The sequence below is a fragment of the Electrophorus electricus genome, chromosome 4 (genome assembly GCF_041902795.1).
Source record: "Electrophorus electricus isolate QZ-2024a chromosome 4, ASM4190279v1, whole genome shotgun sequence".
Lineage (NCBI taxonomy): Eukaryota > Metazoa > Chordata > Actinopteri > Gymnotiformes > Gymnotidae > Electrophorus > Electrophorus electricus.
The window spans coordinates 380,417-394,986 of NC_137500.1; the positions used below are offsets into that span (position 1 = coordinate 380,417).

Below are 14,570 nucleotides of genomic sequence, written 5' to 3' on the forward strand. Positions count from 1 at the left end.
GAAAGGTAGCATATGTATAATTTCCTAAAGGAGTTTTCACCGTGATGATGAGTCATGAATCTGTGTACACCTCTTCTCTTCTGACGGGCTTTAATATTGCTTTTCGTGTGTTTGCGTGTTGTTTATAGGTGAGTGAGCAGATGCAGGAAGCCCTGCCCCCTGTCATGTTCAGCTGGTCTGCCTGACTGATAAGAGAGAGCATCACTGACCAGGAGACGAGAACATGGGGTTGCATGTTGTGATAGTGAATAAACCTTGTAATATGCTGAAACGTGTCAAATCCATGTGCTGTTAGTGTTAGTGTGTGTTAGTGTGCTAATTCAGTTGTGTGTTAGTGTGCTAGCTCAGTGGAGTGTTAGTGTATTATTTTTGCTAATTCAGTTGTGTTAGTGTGTGTTAGTGTGCTAATTTAGTGGAGTGTTAGTGTGTGCTAGTGTGCTAATTCAGTGGAATGTTAGTGTGTGTTAGTGTGCTAATTCAGTTGTGTCTTAGTGTGCTATTTCAGTGGAGTTAGTGTGCTATTTCAGTGGAGTGTTAGTGTGCTAATTCAGTGGTGTGTTAGTGTGTGTTCCTGTCATTCCTAGATCTTCCCAAGTTCAAGACTGTTTATTCAATATACACTCAATAGAAATAAAGATGCAGACTCTGGAATTAATTGAAGAGAATAGCTGGTCCTGTCTTTATTCTGAGCTCAATGTTACAAACGAGGCATACTCCGGAGAATGTCTAACAGTCTCAGGAAGGCATAACTGTTATACATTTTCTTCAAGGACACTTACATAACCATTTTTATTTTTTGTTAATACTTTTCCAGGTTTCCACTATTGTGTTCAAACCATACATTATTCAATATATGCATGACCATCGCTCTGATAGACCTTATCTGTGAGAGAGACCGTCGCTCTGCAGTAAAAGCCAGCAAGATTAGATTGATGTACAGCCCTTCAGATATACGTGCATGTTTAAACCATTGGAATCAGGTTTTGTGATGTAGTTAAGGACAGGATTACTATAGTCATACATTTCACAAGTTCACTTGAAAGCAGTATTACTTCACAGAATGTGCTTTGGTAGATACACTGTTTGAAGATGCTTTTCTAAATGCTAATTTCCAAAAGGTTTGTGCAATCCCACTATGGTGCTCTTCTGGACTGAGGTCAATCTTGTTATTTCTTAGATCTGAGCTGCCACTTCAGCATAAGGATCACAACACCAGCTGTAGTTCTAACCTTCCACGTTCCTCAATCCATCCCTGGGATTCTCCACATTCCTCAGTCCTGATTTCAGTGATCCTCTGAAGAATCCTGTGATCAATCAATATATTGTTCTTCCTTTTCTCTAGTGTCTTTGTTATGCTGTATACTATGTGTATATGTTATCACTGTGTATTAGTATATTATATTTATCTGCCTTGCAATTTATGTTCTGATACGGAAGTCGCCCAGGGCTCTGTGCTGTCTCCCTTTCTTTGGGGCCCCTCCCATTTTGGGGCGTGTCCAGCTAATACTGCAGGTGTTCTGTACACGATGCTGACAGCAGGTTCAGGGCACGTTGTCCTCGGCTACATGTGGCCAGAGTTGCCAGGTGCTCGAATGTTGATGAGTTTTCTAGACACCAACAGAAACCAACAGGCCTAAAGCTTATAGAAGGCAGGTGCACTCTGTCACATTAACCTTACCAAACACGTATTTAAGAAAATTTACTATGTGAAATAAAGTACAAAACCATCTAAAATTCAACCTGAATGAATGTTGCTTTCATTATAATCACTATAGATATGGGAAGGTACTGCTGAATAGGTACCTGTACCTAATTGGTCAATTTTAGGCTTAATAATTGATTTCTATAATAAAGGTAATTGTGCTTGTGTTTGATTATTTATAAGTAATTAGTATTATGATATCTGTACGTCTTAGTGCTGTAGACTCTAATGAACACAGATGCACAGCGACAGTAAATAAAAAAACAACATAAATGTTTAAGGTTAATGTAGAAATTTAATGCTTTTAATTACAGATTTGTTCATCCCAGACAAAGTCTCTTCATGTGAATGGTCGGATTTATTTAGGTCAACCCCGGCTGTTTATACATGAGCTATACATGAGCGGGCTCGTTCCCTTTCGTTTCCATGGAGACCCATGTCCCGGTGAGAGGAACGATGGCAAACAGTAACGGAAAAACTACCAGTGTAAGACTACATATCTTGCTTTTCATCGTTTTCTGACAGACTGACAGGTAATTTATTCTAACACCATATTTAACATTATGTCATATCTATATAAATCACAATTAATATGATTTTAACGTCTAGGACCTGTAAGATAGGTTAGTTGTGCAAAATGATTTAAGACTACTAAGATAGTGTTAGCTATGCTAAACTAGACTAAACTTTAATAAGATAGCTAACATTAACTTTCCTAATCTACCATATTCAAACATCAAACCTTCAGTTTTTGGTGAAGATTTTTACCCGTGGTGTCTTAAACACTAGGCCTTAAATGTCGTTATACTGTTTCTGTTTTGTTCAAACCTGATACGCAAGTTCTGCATCAGTCAACCACAGAACTTATCTGTCTGAGGTCTCTAAAGTTAACATTTCCGATGTGAAAAACTCAAGGCCTACTATCGTTACTGGTCTTAATAGACTTAATACTGTATGGGAAACTGTATATTACAGATGTACCCAGTCTACTTTATTTTTACCAGTCACTCGTAGAGAGAAATCTAATGAAATTCTTGAACTCTCAAGTTAGATGCATAAGAGCAAATTAGCAACGTGCTGTATAATCTAACCGAAACTGTTATAATAACAGTTAATTGAATCATGTAATTATTTCCACCTAAAACTGACCTTGCACTGTACCAGCTGTGTTTTACTAATCTGTATACCTGCCTTTCTACATGCAATGCCTGTTTGAATAAAAAAATGTGACTTGGTCCAAAATTAGTCTTAAAACAGCATGGAACTACATACTCTGCCTTTAGTCTAAATTTTATTATCTGTTAAGTTATACATTGTTCTTTTGATATAAGTTGATTTTAGTATTTCAGTTCCAGCCATGTGTTTGCAGTGTAAAGAAAACATGTTTTTGATGATGCTTGTTCTAAAAGTCTGCAACATTTTAGAACAATTTCCCCTGCTGTAGTCCTCACGTTTAATTAATTTAGGAGTATAGTCCTTGATATATACATTTACTATTAAAGTTTAGTGCTACTCTCTATAAATGCTGTGGTAGTATAATTAATACCTGAGGAAGTGCTGCTGTGGTAAAGGTCCATTGTCCTCTAGTGTAATGTATGGTAAATCCTTATTGTCCTCTGGGCAAAGCTTTGTTGTCTTCTGGTGTTACTGACAGTAACGGTCTTCTTGGATGCTCTGTTGCCCTCCTGGGTGATCTATGCTAATCCTGCACATGTTGCTGTTACATCACTTGATTTCTTTGGTAATGATTTCTTCAGTTCCATGTCCATGTGTATATGGGCAGAGACTGTGCTGATACTCTTTTTGTGTGTGTTGTCACTCCTACAGCAGCTCTTCCACAAATATTTGTATACAGCCACTAGGGGAATGATGAGGGCAGGCACTCCAGAAAGGATGAAGATGATGACATAGATCCACCCTGGGTAGAACATGGTCTCTAACATTGGGAAGTTGTCCTGTAATAAAATTACACGTGAGAGTGATACATTTCCTGGGATTTGAGTTTAAAGGATAGGAGTAAAGGACAGTAGTGTATACACGAAGCCACAAGCCATAATTACAGTTTAGACAGTAACCGTACCGACTCTGGGTTCCATGCGATGTAGGTGAGTTCTTTGGTGGCAGTGGAAACAAGGTAGAAAAGGAATATTACAAGCACAATGAGAGGACTAATCACTCGCCACGTGGCCTGCCAGAAGATGTTGGGCTTGTGGCCAATCATGAACTCAATGTCTTTGTTAAACCTGTAACAAAGGCAAATCAAGGCATTTTAATGATGGTGGTTTAGAGTTCCACCTCTCCAACAGACAAGTACAATTAACTGGCCCAGAAACAACTATGGCCAGAGTTGCAGCCTTTTTCCAACATACTACTTCAGGGAAATTTAATTAAAAATTTGATAGACCGTGGTTGAATAAGTTGAGTGATGTGCTAATGATGCAACTGACTGCTCATTGTGCAGACTTTTCAGAGAGGTCCCACAGTCCAAACATACACTAAAGCTTTGACCATGCACATAACATCATGAACATCATGAAAGAATTCTTGGCTAGTGAGCTATAATCTGTGGTCTTTGAATGCACAGTCCTTCATGGTGGCAAATCTAATACCTCTACAACCAAAGACAGCCAACAAGTACCTTCTGGCAGTCAGAAAATTTGTTCCAAAATTTCCACGTACATATAATGATTCATAAAAGTCTAAACAACCAAATACAAGCATAACGGTCATTACAGTGTTATGGTAATGCACCACACAGATTCATAAAAGTCTTATAAACAACCCAGTGGAACACATAAAAAGGGCAAAATAAAATACAATCTGTCATTACAAGATAAAAATGTCCTACTCAAAAACTTCACTAAAAAAATTGTTATGTAGCAGTCATTTATGTCATTGGTACACCACCACAGGAGATACTACAGACATACTACAGAGCATGTTTTTGAAGCCCTCAATCTTTTGTTAGATTTTGCCATAAGTCTCACTTTGCAAACTGTGTCATCGATGTTATGTCACCCTGACATACCAAATAAATGCTGAACTGCAGTCACGTCATAACACATCCTGACACATCATAATGTCACCAAAAATCTGTCACTTGGCATAGTTGTCATGTCAACCTGACATCAAAGATGACCAAGGCAGCTTTTATGAGAGCTTAGGCTTGCTGGAATAAGCATTTAGAAATGTTTATATATGTTTAAGTTAGAGCTCAAGAAGGGCTTATGTAGGTGTCCTGCAGTCTTCTAAACGCTGCCCTTTAGTAAGTGTTACTAAAATCTGCTGTCTAATGAGTTTGGTCTCAGTCTCACCTGTCTATCCCATAGATGTAACACACAGCTATCATCTCGCAGAAGGCAATGATGAGAAGAGGAATGGAACCTGCAAAGCTGTCGAACAGAGCCAGCCAGTATTCACCAGAGCGCTGTGTGAAGATCAAAGCGATAGCAAACGAGGCCAGGCAAACAATCCCTGAAATCCAAAGACATACAAAGAACCTCCTTACTGTCTGGATGTTTTTAATTGAAAGTGCTATTCCAATAGTTATTGAAAGAAATAGCAAGTTATAAGCTCTCTATTAGCCATTAGATGCTAATTATATAGAATCATGTGTTTTTCATCTGTAATGTTCCGTAGTTTTTCATGTCACAAGTCTTCACTAAAAATCTCGGTTCCATTTTTCAGTCATATATTTTATAATCACTGTTTGTAAACTGTTCCTGTAGTTGATTGACCATTGTGTCTTCACACCTGAATTGCAAGTGAAGGGACACTCGACCCTAAGGACAGAACACAAATTTTCATTTATATAAATTAACCACCAGTGATTACAAACTTCTAGACCAGATTTTGGATCACTGTTGTTTTCATCCTCAGTGATTGTGTTTAACTTGCACCATTACGTCTTATATCTTCTTTACAGAGCTTCTAGTGTATGGGCAACCTGTTAGGGCCTCTTTCGGCCAGGTCTTGGGGAATACATTCAGGTCCTGCAGAGGCATCACAACCCCCTCAACACTGCCAAACATGGTGGAGAGGCCAAGGCAGAAGAGCATAATGAAGAACAGCATGGCCCAGAGTGGGGAGATGGGCATCTTGGTGATGGCCTCTGTGAACACGATGAAGGCCAGACCTGTGCCCTCCACACCCTGAAATGCCAACGAGCACACGCTCCTTTAGCTTGGGTTTAGGAGAATGTTCTACAGATGTCTTCACAGGCTTGTTTTATTCATAATAGCAAAGCATGACCTAAAATATAGAATAAACCTGTGTGCTGTGTGTCTCCTCGGTTTGGATGTGCTCGGTTTGCCACTCACATTGGTATGTCTTGAAGTTTTTATGTATTTAAAACATCAAAAGTGGTGGGGACATTAGATTTAGAGCATGGAATCATGTCTATAGGAAGAAGGTTGACGGACTGAAGGATTGCCTGGAACAGGTTGTGGAGTCTTACCTGGCTTAGCAGAGCCTGCATGTCACAGGTCTTCAGGCTGAGCGCCTGTATGATTTCAGGTGATGTGCTGTTGAGACTCTGCAGGACTTCATTGTAGTTGCTCTCTGTGATGTTTCCCTCTGGGAGATGAAACGCATTCAGAAGAGCCACAATGTTCCTGATTGAAAACATGAACAGAGAAGCACAGTGATTTTTAACTTTACTACTAGGTACAGACATATATCAAGGAAAATTAAATTGTTTACTTTTATTACAAATTCTTCCCACTGGACATAAACAGCCTTGTTTCAATTGTGGCACCATCTTGAAAACTGGGTATCACAGACATTAAAGGAGTTTTGTTCTGATCCATCAGAACTGCTGTTTTAACAGTATAGAACATTGTCAGATATGAGCACATAACTGCTGTATTAGAACCATATCAGATATGAGCACATCAGTATTAGAACAGTATCAGACATGAGCACATCACTTCAGTATTAGGAAAGTATCAAACATGAGCACATACCCGCTAAGGCAGTCGTCAAACCTCTCAGTGGCTCTGAATCCAATGATGGAGTAGATCACTATGGCAGCGTAGATCGATGTGAAGCCATTGATTATGGAGATTGTAACAGCATCCTGTTCACAGTTGTTACTGCCAAGCACAGAATTAACATGTAATTTATTTTCATATAATTGAATTTTAATAAAGCACAATTTAATTACTTTCAACAAAGCAAATGTTACTTGCAACAAACCAACAAAATGGATCATTTACATTTGACAGAGCAAATGCTTTGAAAAACGTTAAAATTAAGTAAGAGTGTTGTATCCAAGAGGATTTGTATGCTGTGGAGATTTACTTACTGAACAGAGTTGTAGCTGGAGAACGATATCAGTCCTCCAAAAGCAAGAGAGAAAGAGTAGAACACCTGAGCGCCAGCATCCAGCCATGTAGCTGGGTTTAGCAATTCATTTAACTACAGAGCCAAATGAGAGCTGCAGTCAAGGGGATTCACACATTTGCATGAAAGACAAGTGTTAGCTAAAAGCACTGTAGCTAATCACCTTAATGTTAAACCATGATGATTGGTCAGTGTTGTATTGGTTAAAACTGGGCTCTGAATAGGATGAGATATTTGATTGTTTTTCTGTATAAAATCAAAAGAAATAGACTGGCTTAGAATGCAAACATGTCTTAGAATGTTAACATGTTTTAGAATGTTAACTGGGTTTACCATGCAAACATGACTTAGAATACCAACGCGTCTTAGAATGCTAACACGGCTTAGATTGTTAACTTGTTTTAGAATGTTAATATGGCTTAGAATGCTAGCAGAGCCAGTAACAGTGGGATTAAGATAACGGCTCATTTTCATGATTTCCTTGTTTGCATCTGGATTTGTTAGCTACCTTAGCAATTATGGTCATAAAGAATCGGGTTTCAGTCTGCCTGATATTGAGCTCAACTTCAACTACCACAGATAAAGGAACAAGCCACTTCTTCTCAGACACAGTTTAGAAATGAAATGCTTCAAATGGAGTCAGTTTAAATGTTTCAAACATTCACACTAATTTGGTCTTTGTGACCTGTTTACTAAAGAGGTGACAGGCCCTCTGTGCGGGCTTGGTGGAGTTACGCCGCTTACATCAGGAGTGAAGAGGAACTTGATCCCGTTCATGGAGCCTTTGAGTGTCAGCCCTCGGATCAGGAAGATGGTGAGAACCACGTACGGCAGAGTGGAAGTTATGTACACAGCCTGGAATGAGAAGAAGGATCTCATCAGCGTGGACGTTATGTAGATAGCCTGTAATGAGATGAAGGATTTCATCAGAGTGGACGTTACGTAGACAGCCTGTAATGAGATGAAGGATCCCATCAGAGTGGACGTTATTTAGAAGCCTGTAATGAGATGAAGGATCTCATCAGAGTGGACGTTATGTTCATAGCCTGGAATGAGGGAGAACCGTGGGAAGGAGGAGCTTTAGAAGTAGCAGTATATCCAGTGTCTATATCACCCAGTGAGTCTCAGTCAACTTTGTACCCTGTGTCCATGCACTGATGGTAATTGCTAGTTTCAAACATAAAGATAAAGAATATAAACCTATTGTCTCATCATAAAACAGACATGACTTTGACCCAAGCCCCTCCTTGTTTATAACCAGTAGGAGGTTTTTTTTGTTGTTGTTTTTTTTTAAACCTTGCCTGTAGTTTCAAAGCCATTGTTTCCCATAAGCAGTACAGACATTACTAGCAGAGACTCTGGTTAATGTCCACACTGTGATTATGTGGGCACTGTTTACGAGAGTCTGATTAATGTCCACAATGTCCACCCTGTGTTTATGTGGGCACTGTTTATGAGAGTGATTAATGTCCAACCTGCATGTATGTGGACACTTTCTTGAGTTTTGGTTGTTTCTGTCCGAGAACTGCAGCAGTAATTCTTGCCGAACGTTTTTTTTTTTTTGTGCCGTAAGGTGATAATATGGAAGGACTTGCCTTGCCTGTTGTTTCAATGCCACGGATGCAGCACACCCAGAGTACCATCCACGCTGCGATCAGACAGATCACCATCCACCACTGCAGCCCACCTGAGTCCTCGATCTTGGTCGAGGTATTCAGAGTCTTTCTGTACCAGAAATAATCCACAGGAGAGCTACGAGCACACTCTGACACCAGACCTGTAGGGGGAGACACTCATCTCTTAATGTCTGGTCTTTACCATATGACCTTCTAGTGCAGTTTCACTCAGAGCGCTTTTTTGATAACAGAGCCATGATGAACAGCAGGAAGGGAGATTTCATTACCAGTTCTGTTTTCGTTGACGGGACACTGGCTCCAGGGCAGAGGGTCCTGGAAGGAGTTGAAGAAGTACCACATGACCCAGGCTATGATGGTGTTGTAGTACATTCCAACCATATATGACACCAATGTGGATGATATACCTGTGGAGAAAGTCTTAGTTTAAATATACTGGGCTTTACAAACCCTTAGTACTTTTTCAAGCTCAATTCAGGATCACCAGTGAAGCTCACCACACCAAAGACTACTGTATCTTATACTACTAGACACAGTCACACTCATTCAAATGGCTGCATTAGATCCCAGGATCAACATTCACGATCTCGGTCCAGAAGAATGCAGTCCTTGGAACAGCTTAGATACTACATAGGACTCTCAAGTTCCCAGACCTCTGGTAGAGGACACAAGCATGAAGGAAAACAAAACTGGTGGAGGATTTTGTTTTAATATATAAACCTTTTTTAAAAGGTTCCAGAATCTTTTTTTCAAGTACAACATTCACCAAGAAGATTTTTCTGATTTAGCTATGGCTTACAGTTTATGACTATGCAACAGTTCATAGCAGAGCAATCACTTTGCAATTTGTCACAACGATGATGTGTATGGTGGACAACATATGCTAGTAAAAAGTAAAAAATTCCTGTTTACTGTTAATAGATTTTAGTGGTATGGAGATGTTTATAATTGTAGAGTGCTTGGTATAAAGGTCTATGATACTCACCGACACCAACTAAGTAAGGGTTAATAGACCTCCAGACACCCACACTGGCCTTCCTCAGCCTCTGTCCGATGGCAAACTCCAGATGTAGCAGAGGAACTCCCTCCAGAACCAACAGCAGCAGGAATGGGATCATGAACGCTCCTGTACACACACACACACACACACAGAAGAGGACCCATGTTGGTACCCCTACACAAGTAACATGTTGCTATTTTCAAATGACTTTCTTTGTGATAAATAGTTTATTATTATTTTACTCCTTTTTCAGCCAGCTGAAATAGCTGTTTCTTACAGTTAATTATTAAACTTTTAATCATATTTAAACACTTCCTTTTTAATTTTGTCATTTATCATTGACCTGCTGATTGTCCATAAATCCTGACTCATCCTACTGCAGGAGAAATGAGAAGAGAAGTCATAGCCTGTTGTTTTACAAGGCTGTGATAAACATAAACATATACTTAAATAATACCCTTATCTGCACGTGTAACCTCACTGTGTTGCATTTTCTCTTTCATTCTCTCCATCTTCTGCTGAAAGTCCCCAAACACTTAACCGAGGGTTTCAATTATAATCTATATAAACAGCCTCTTTTTTAAACCAATCATGTTGCAGAATGAACGACACATTTCCATGCCCTTCCTGCCACATAAGTTGACCAGATGTTTCAATATTTTTTTTAATATAGTGATTTTTACAACACAATTTCTCACAAACTTTTATAAATATCTGAGTCCAAATCCAAGACAGAGGTGAGAGCATCAAGGAAAAACTCTGGATGGAATTAATGAAGAAACCTTGGGGGGACCAAAACTGAAGAGGCAACCCGTCCTCTTTGGACCACCCAATTAGTAACCAGTCCATGGTTTAATGTGATACTTTAGATCCAGTGGCCACTTCAGTGTAGATGTGGGAGTGTCAGCTGCTCCAGTGGGTCTAGGGAGAAAGTGTTCATAATGGCCCAGCCCCTGGTGACCATGGCAACAGGGATTGGGGTGAAGAAGCCTGAATTTCATACTGTCTTTGTAACCAGGCCATGTTGCCAAATCATCCTACCATTGAGCATCAAGGTTATGTATAAACTTGATCTTGTACTGAAATAACAGTAATCAGTAAAGAAATTTTTGTCCTGACTGAAGTTGCCAATGAGTTTGCTATAGTATGCTTCAGCCAGCATATCAAGATTCTTGAACAAGTTTGAAGTAGGAAATGTCAAGAACAAATAATTGCACATGGTTTGCTGGTTCTTGTGGCCATAGCATTTGACATTTTTATACACACGAAGGAACATCACATACTGAAATATTGCAATGCCTCCCTCTGTTCTGACAGTTCCACAGCTGTGGAGGCTGTGAGAATAGAGGATAGTCTTAATTATAGTAATTATTGTAATTATTGTAATTGTATTATGAAATACTTTATTAACATGAATACATTTTAAAGCTCATTCTGTTGTTACCTCACATGTAACTGTGCAATGTGGTTATGTCACATGTAACTCTGTTATCTGTTGTTACCACACATATAACTCATGTAACTGTGTTCTGTTCTTCTCGGCCAACCTTTAGGATCACCTTAATGAATGAATTACTGTTTTTAGGAGAGCTTTAACTATTTAGTAACCATTTACAAGATCAGGTGGTTAGTTAGTATTATGTAACGATGTCATTACCTGTAACTGCATTGTAATAATAAGGTAATAAATTTGGAAATACCAAATGTATTTCCTTTACTGGATATAAATAACTGGTTTTATTACAATCATTATCTTATTTAAATGGAATTTAAAAGTAGATGATGTTCATACCTTCCAAACCTCCTTACAGTTAATTATTTTACGAAAATGTGGCAGTAATTTTATAACAATTTTACTGATGCTATAATTCTTATTTGCATACTGATTCCAAATGTCAACAAGTGAAACATCTCTGACCCCAAACTGTTACCACTAGGTGGCAGTAAGTCCACCTGCTCCTACACTCAGATGGAGGGAACGTGTGAATGACAAAATTAGAATGTTGCTTGTCTGATATTAAAGCCTGTCAGTGAGCTCATGGCACAGAACAGAATGAAAAACACATTATGCTTTTATATGTAATAACTTGAAACTCTCTTTAAATTTCCCAGTAGTAACTCAGCTTCTGTGAAGACTTGTTTCAATTGAAGTGAATTTGAATTCACAGATGGTTACAGATGGTTATTTAGCCCAGACAAAAGTTAACTGTTAACAGCTAAAGAGCTCTAACCTGGACCAGAATAATGAAATGTAAAGCGCTCTCTTACCTTCTCCCCTCTCTGTCTGTCTCTCTGCCTCTCCTCTGGTGCACATGGTGTCTCAATGTCTGTTGCTCTGTCTGTCTCTATCTCTCTGTCTGTCTCTGTCTGCCTCTGTCTGCCTCTCCTGTGGTGTTTGACCTTCAATCTCAGTTTAATGTTTTATCTGTGTTCTGTAATGTTTTTATTCCCACATTTATTTTCCCATGCCACTCATTTTCTCTGTGCTTTAATTTCCACTGTGTGTCTCCAGCAAGAACCTCCTTCTTCCTCAAACACAGTAAAACACAAAGTGCTTCATTACAGCATTACAGTCCACAGGAGAGTGGCCGAATGCCGCATGGAAGGCATGTGTAATGATGAACACTCTTATAGGCAAGTGCTCATATATGGAGCATTAATAGTTAACCATAATCCCTGTCTGGGTGACAGCCTGTCAGTCACAAAAGCATCACTTACTGACATGTCTGCCTGCCTGTACTGTATTAAACGTGAACAATGAATGTGATAGAAGCCTAATACAGACTTCTGTAGGTTTATGCTTTTTATTTCTCCAAGCCTGAGCCCCTGGGCCACAGCTACACAACCAGCTGTCCTGGTCGTGCTCATGTTCTACTGTGTGAATTGCGGTCACAAGCACTCAGAACAAACCAGCACTTGGACACCTGCTCTATTTACCATCGCACAGTAATGACACAGTAATGACAAAACTGCTGCAAAACTATTTCTATGTGGAATTAATGTACCTATGAGCAGGGTGCTGATTACAATATTTATTTACTCACCACATTTTATTTTGTCAAACATCTGCTCTCAACTTCCTTTATATATGACTACTAATGTCAATTCATTAATATCTGTGATATTTTTCTGTTTGAGCCCTACCTCCTCCATGACTCTGGCAGAGGTAGGGGAACCTCCAGACGTTGCCGAGCCCCACACAGAAGCCCACACAGGTGAGCATGTACTGGGCTTTGTTGTCCCACTGCGGCCGGCCCCTTGCCTGGACCTCCTCCAGCTCTTCCAGCTCAGCGTGAGAGGGGATGCGCTCCTCCAGGCCTGGGTTAGGAATCTGCAACTTCATGACTGCTCTGAGCAGGTACACACAACCACTGCGTCCTTACTCTGGGAAGGTACACACAGGACCACTGGGATACTGTCAGTCTCTAACTCCTCTGTGAGTATATATGTGTGTGTGTGTGTGTGTGTGTGTGTGTGTGTGTGTGTGTGTGTGTGTGTGTGTGTGTGTGTGTGTGTGTGTGTGCGTGCAAGTGTAGGTGTGCACCTGTGTGTGTGACACACACACACACACACATACTTTGTTAATAGTGACCTTCAGCACCTGACATTCCTTATCTGTGGAGCCATCTGAGTGAGTGAGATATTCTGACTGGTCAGCAGGATAAGAGAAGCTTGTCTCTTCATCTATAAGAGTTAATGCATAATAGAATTACATCCACTTGTCTAAACCTGGCTTAGACAACCCAGCTTCATACAGGCTCACTAGAAGGCTTCGCACACTAACACAGACACACTTTTCACAGGTGAGAGAGGTGTGACACGAATATTAATTGCTGGAACATTTTGTCTCTTCAAGAAGATGAGAAGAATTCACCCCACACAGTTTGGTCATCTTGTTAACAATAACAGGGAAGAAGAGTGAAGTGACCAGCTGTAGCACAATGAGAAATGATTGACAGCTCACAGCAGTGCACAAGGACATTAATATTACAGTGTACTGTGTCATTAATACTACAGTGCATATGGACATTATTACTACAGTGGACTTGGACATTCCTATTACAGTGTACCGGGATGTTATTGTTACTGTGCACTGGGACATTACTACTACCGTGTATGGAAATTTTATTACTGCTATGTATTGTGACATTATTACTACATTATAATGGAACATTACTACTACAGTGTTATAAGACATAACTACAGTGTACAGGGTCATTATTACCACAGTGCACAGAGACATTATTACTACAATGCATAAGGATATTTTTACTACAGTGCTCTGGGCCACTACTACTACAGTGCACTAGGACATTTTTATTACAGTGTACGCGGACATCATTTCCATACTGCGCAAGGACATTATTACTAAAGTGGACAGTATTACTGCAGTGCACTGGGACATCATGATGTCATTACTGCACTGGGACATTACTATTGCAGTCTTGTAGTAGGACTTTATTACTGCGGTGTTGCAATGGAACATTATTTCTGCAGTGTAATAAACATGTCAGTGATTTAAGCACATGAATATGCCTCCATGTGCAATGTCCCACTGAGGTTTTGGCGAGTTGGACAGATATTGTGAGTTGCTCCAGTGATACATTTAGTGGGTCTCATGCCCACTTACCTAAGCCTTATTCACCTTACCCAAATCCTAGTCACCTTACCCAATCTCTACTCACCTTACCCAAGCTCTGCTCACCTTACCCAATCTCTACTCACCTTACCCAATCTCTACTCACCTTACCCAAGCTCTACTCACCTTACCAAAGCTCTGCTCACCTTACCCAAACCCTGAACTGAACTAAGTGAACTGAACTGAACTGTCTCATGCTTTCCACTTCCTCTCTGCAGCAGCTTTTACCACCACATACTTAAAACACAATAA

At 39.8% G+C, this 14,570-nt stretch overlaps 1 protein-coding gene across 1 annotated transcript; it reads right to left on the reverse strand.

Moving 5' to 3' along the window:
* Positions 1-1,977: 1,977 nt before the first annotated feature.
* slc6a19a.2 (solute carrier family 6 member 19a, tandem duplicate 2) lies at positions 1,978-13,053 on the reverse strand. Its single transcript, XM_027030973.3, has 12 exons — positions 12,824-13,053; positions 9,665-9,805; positions 8,949-9,086; positions 8,641-8,822; positions 7,790-7,900; positions 7,008-7,120; positions 6,667-6,795; positions 6,159-6,315; positions 5,649-5,853; positions 5,017-5,176; positions 3,783-3,945; positions 1,978-3,657 (listed from the first exon to the last, which is right to left on the reverse strand). The coding sequence occupies exons 1-12, from the start codon at positions 13,020-13,022 to the stop codon at positions 3,397-3,399; spliced, it is 1,959 nt and encodes a 652-aa protein (XP_026886774.2). The 5' UTR covers positions 13,023-13,053; the 3' UTR covers positions 1,978-3,396.
* Positions 13,054-14,570: the final 1,517 nt, after the last annotated feature.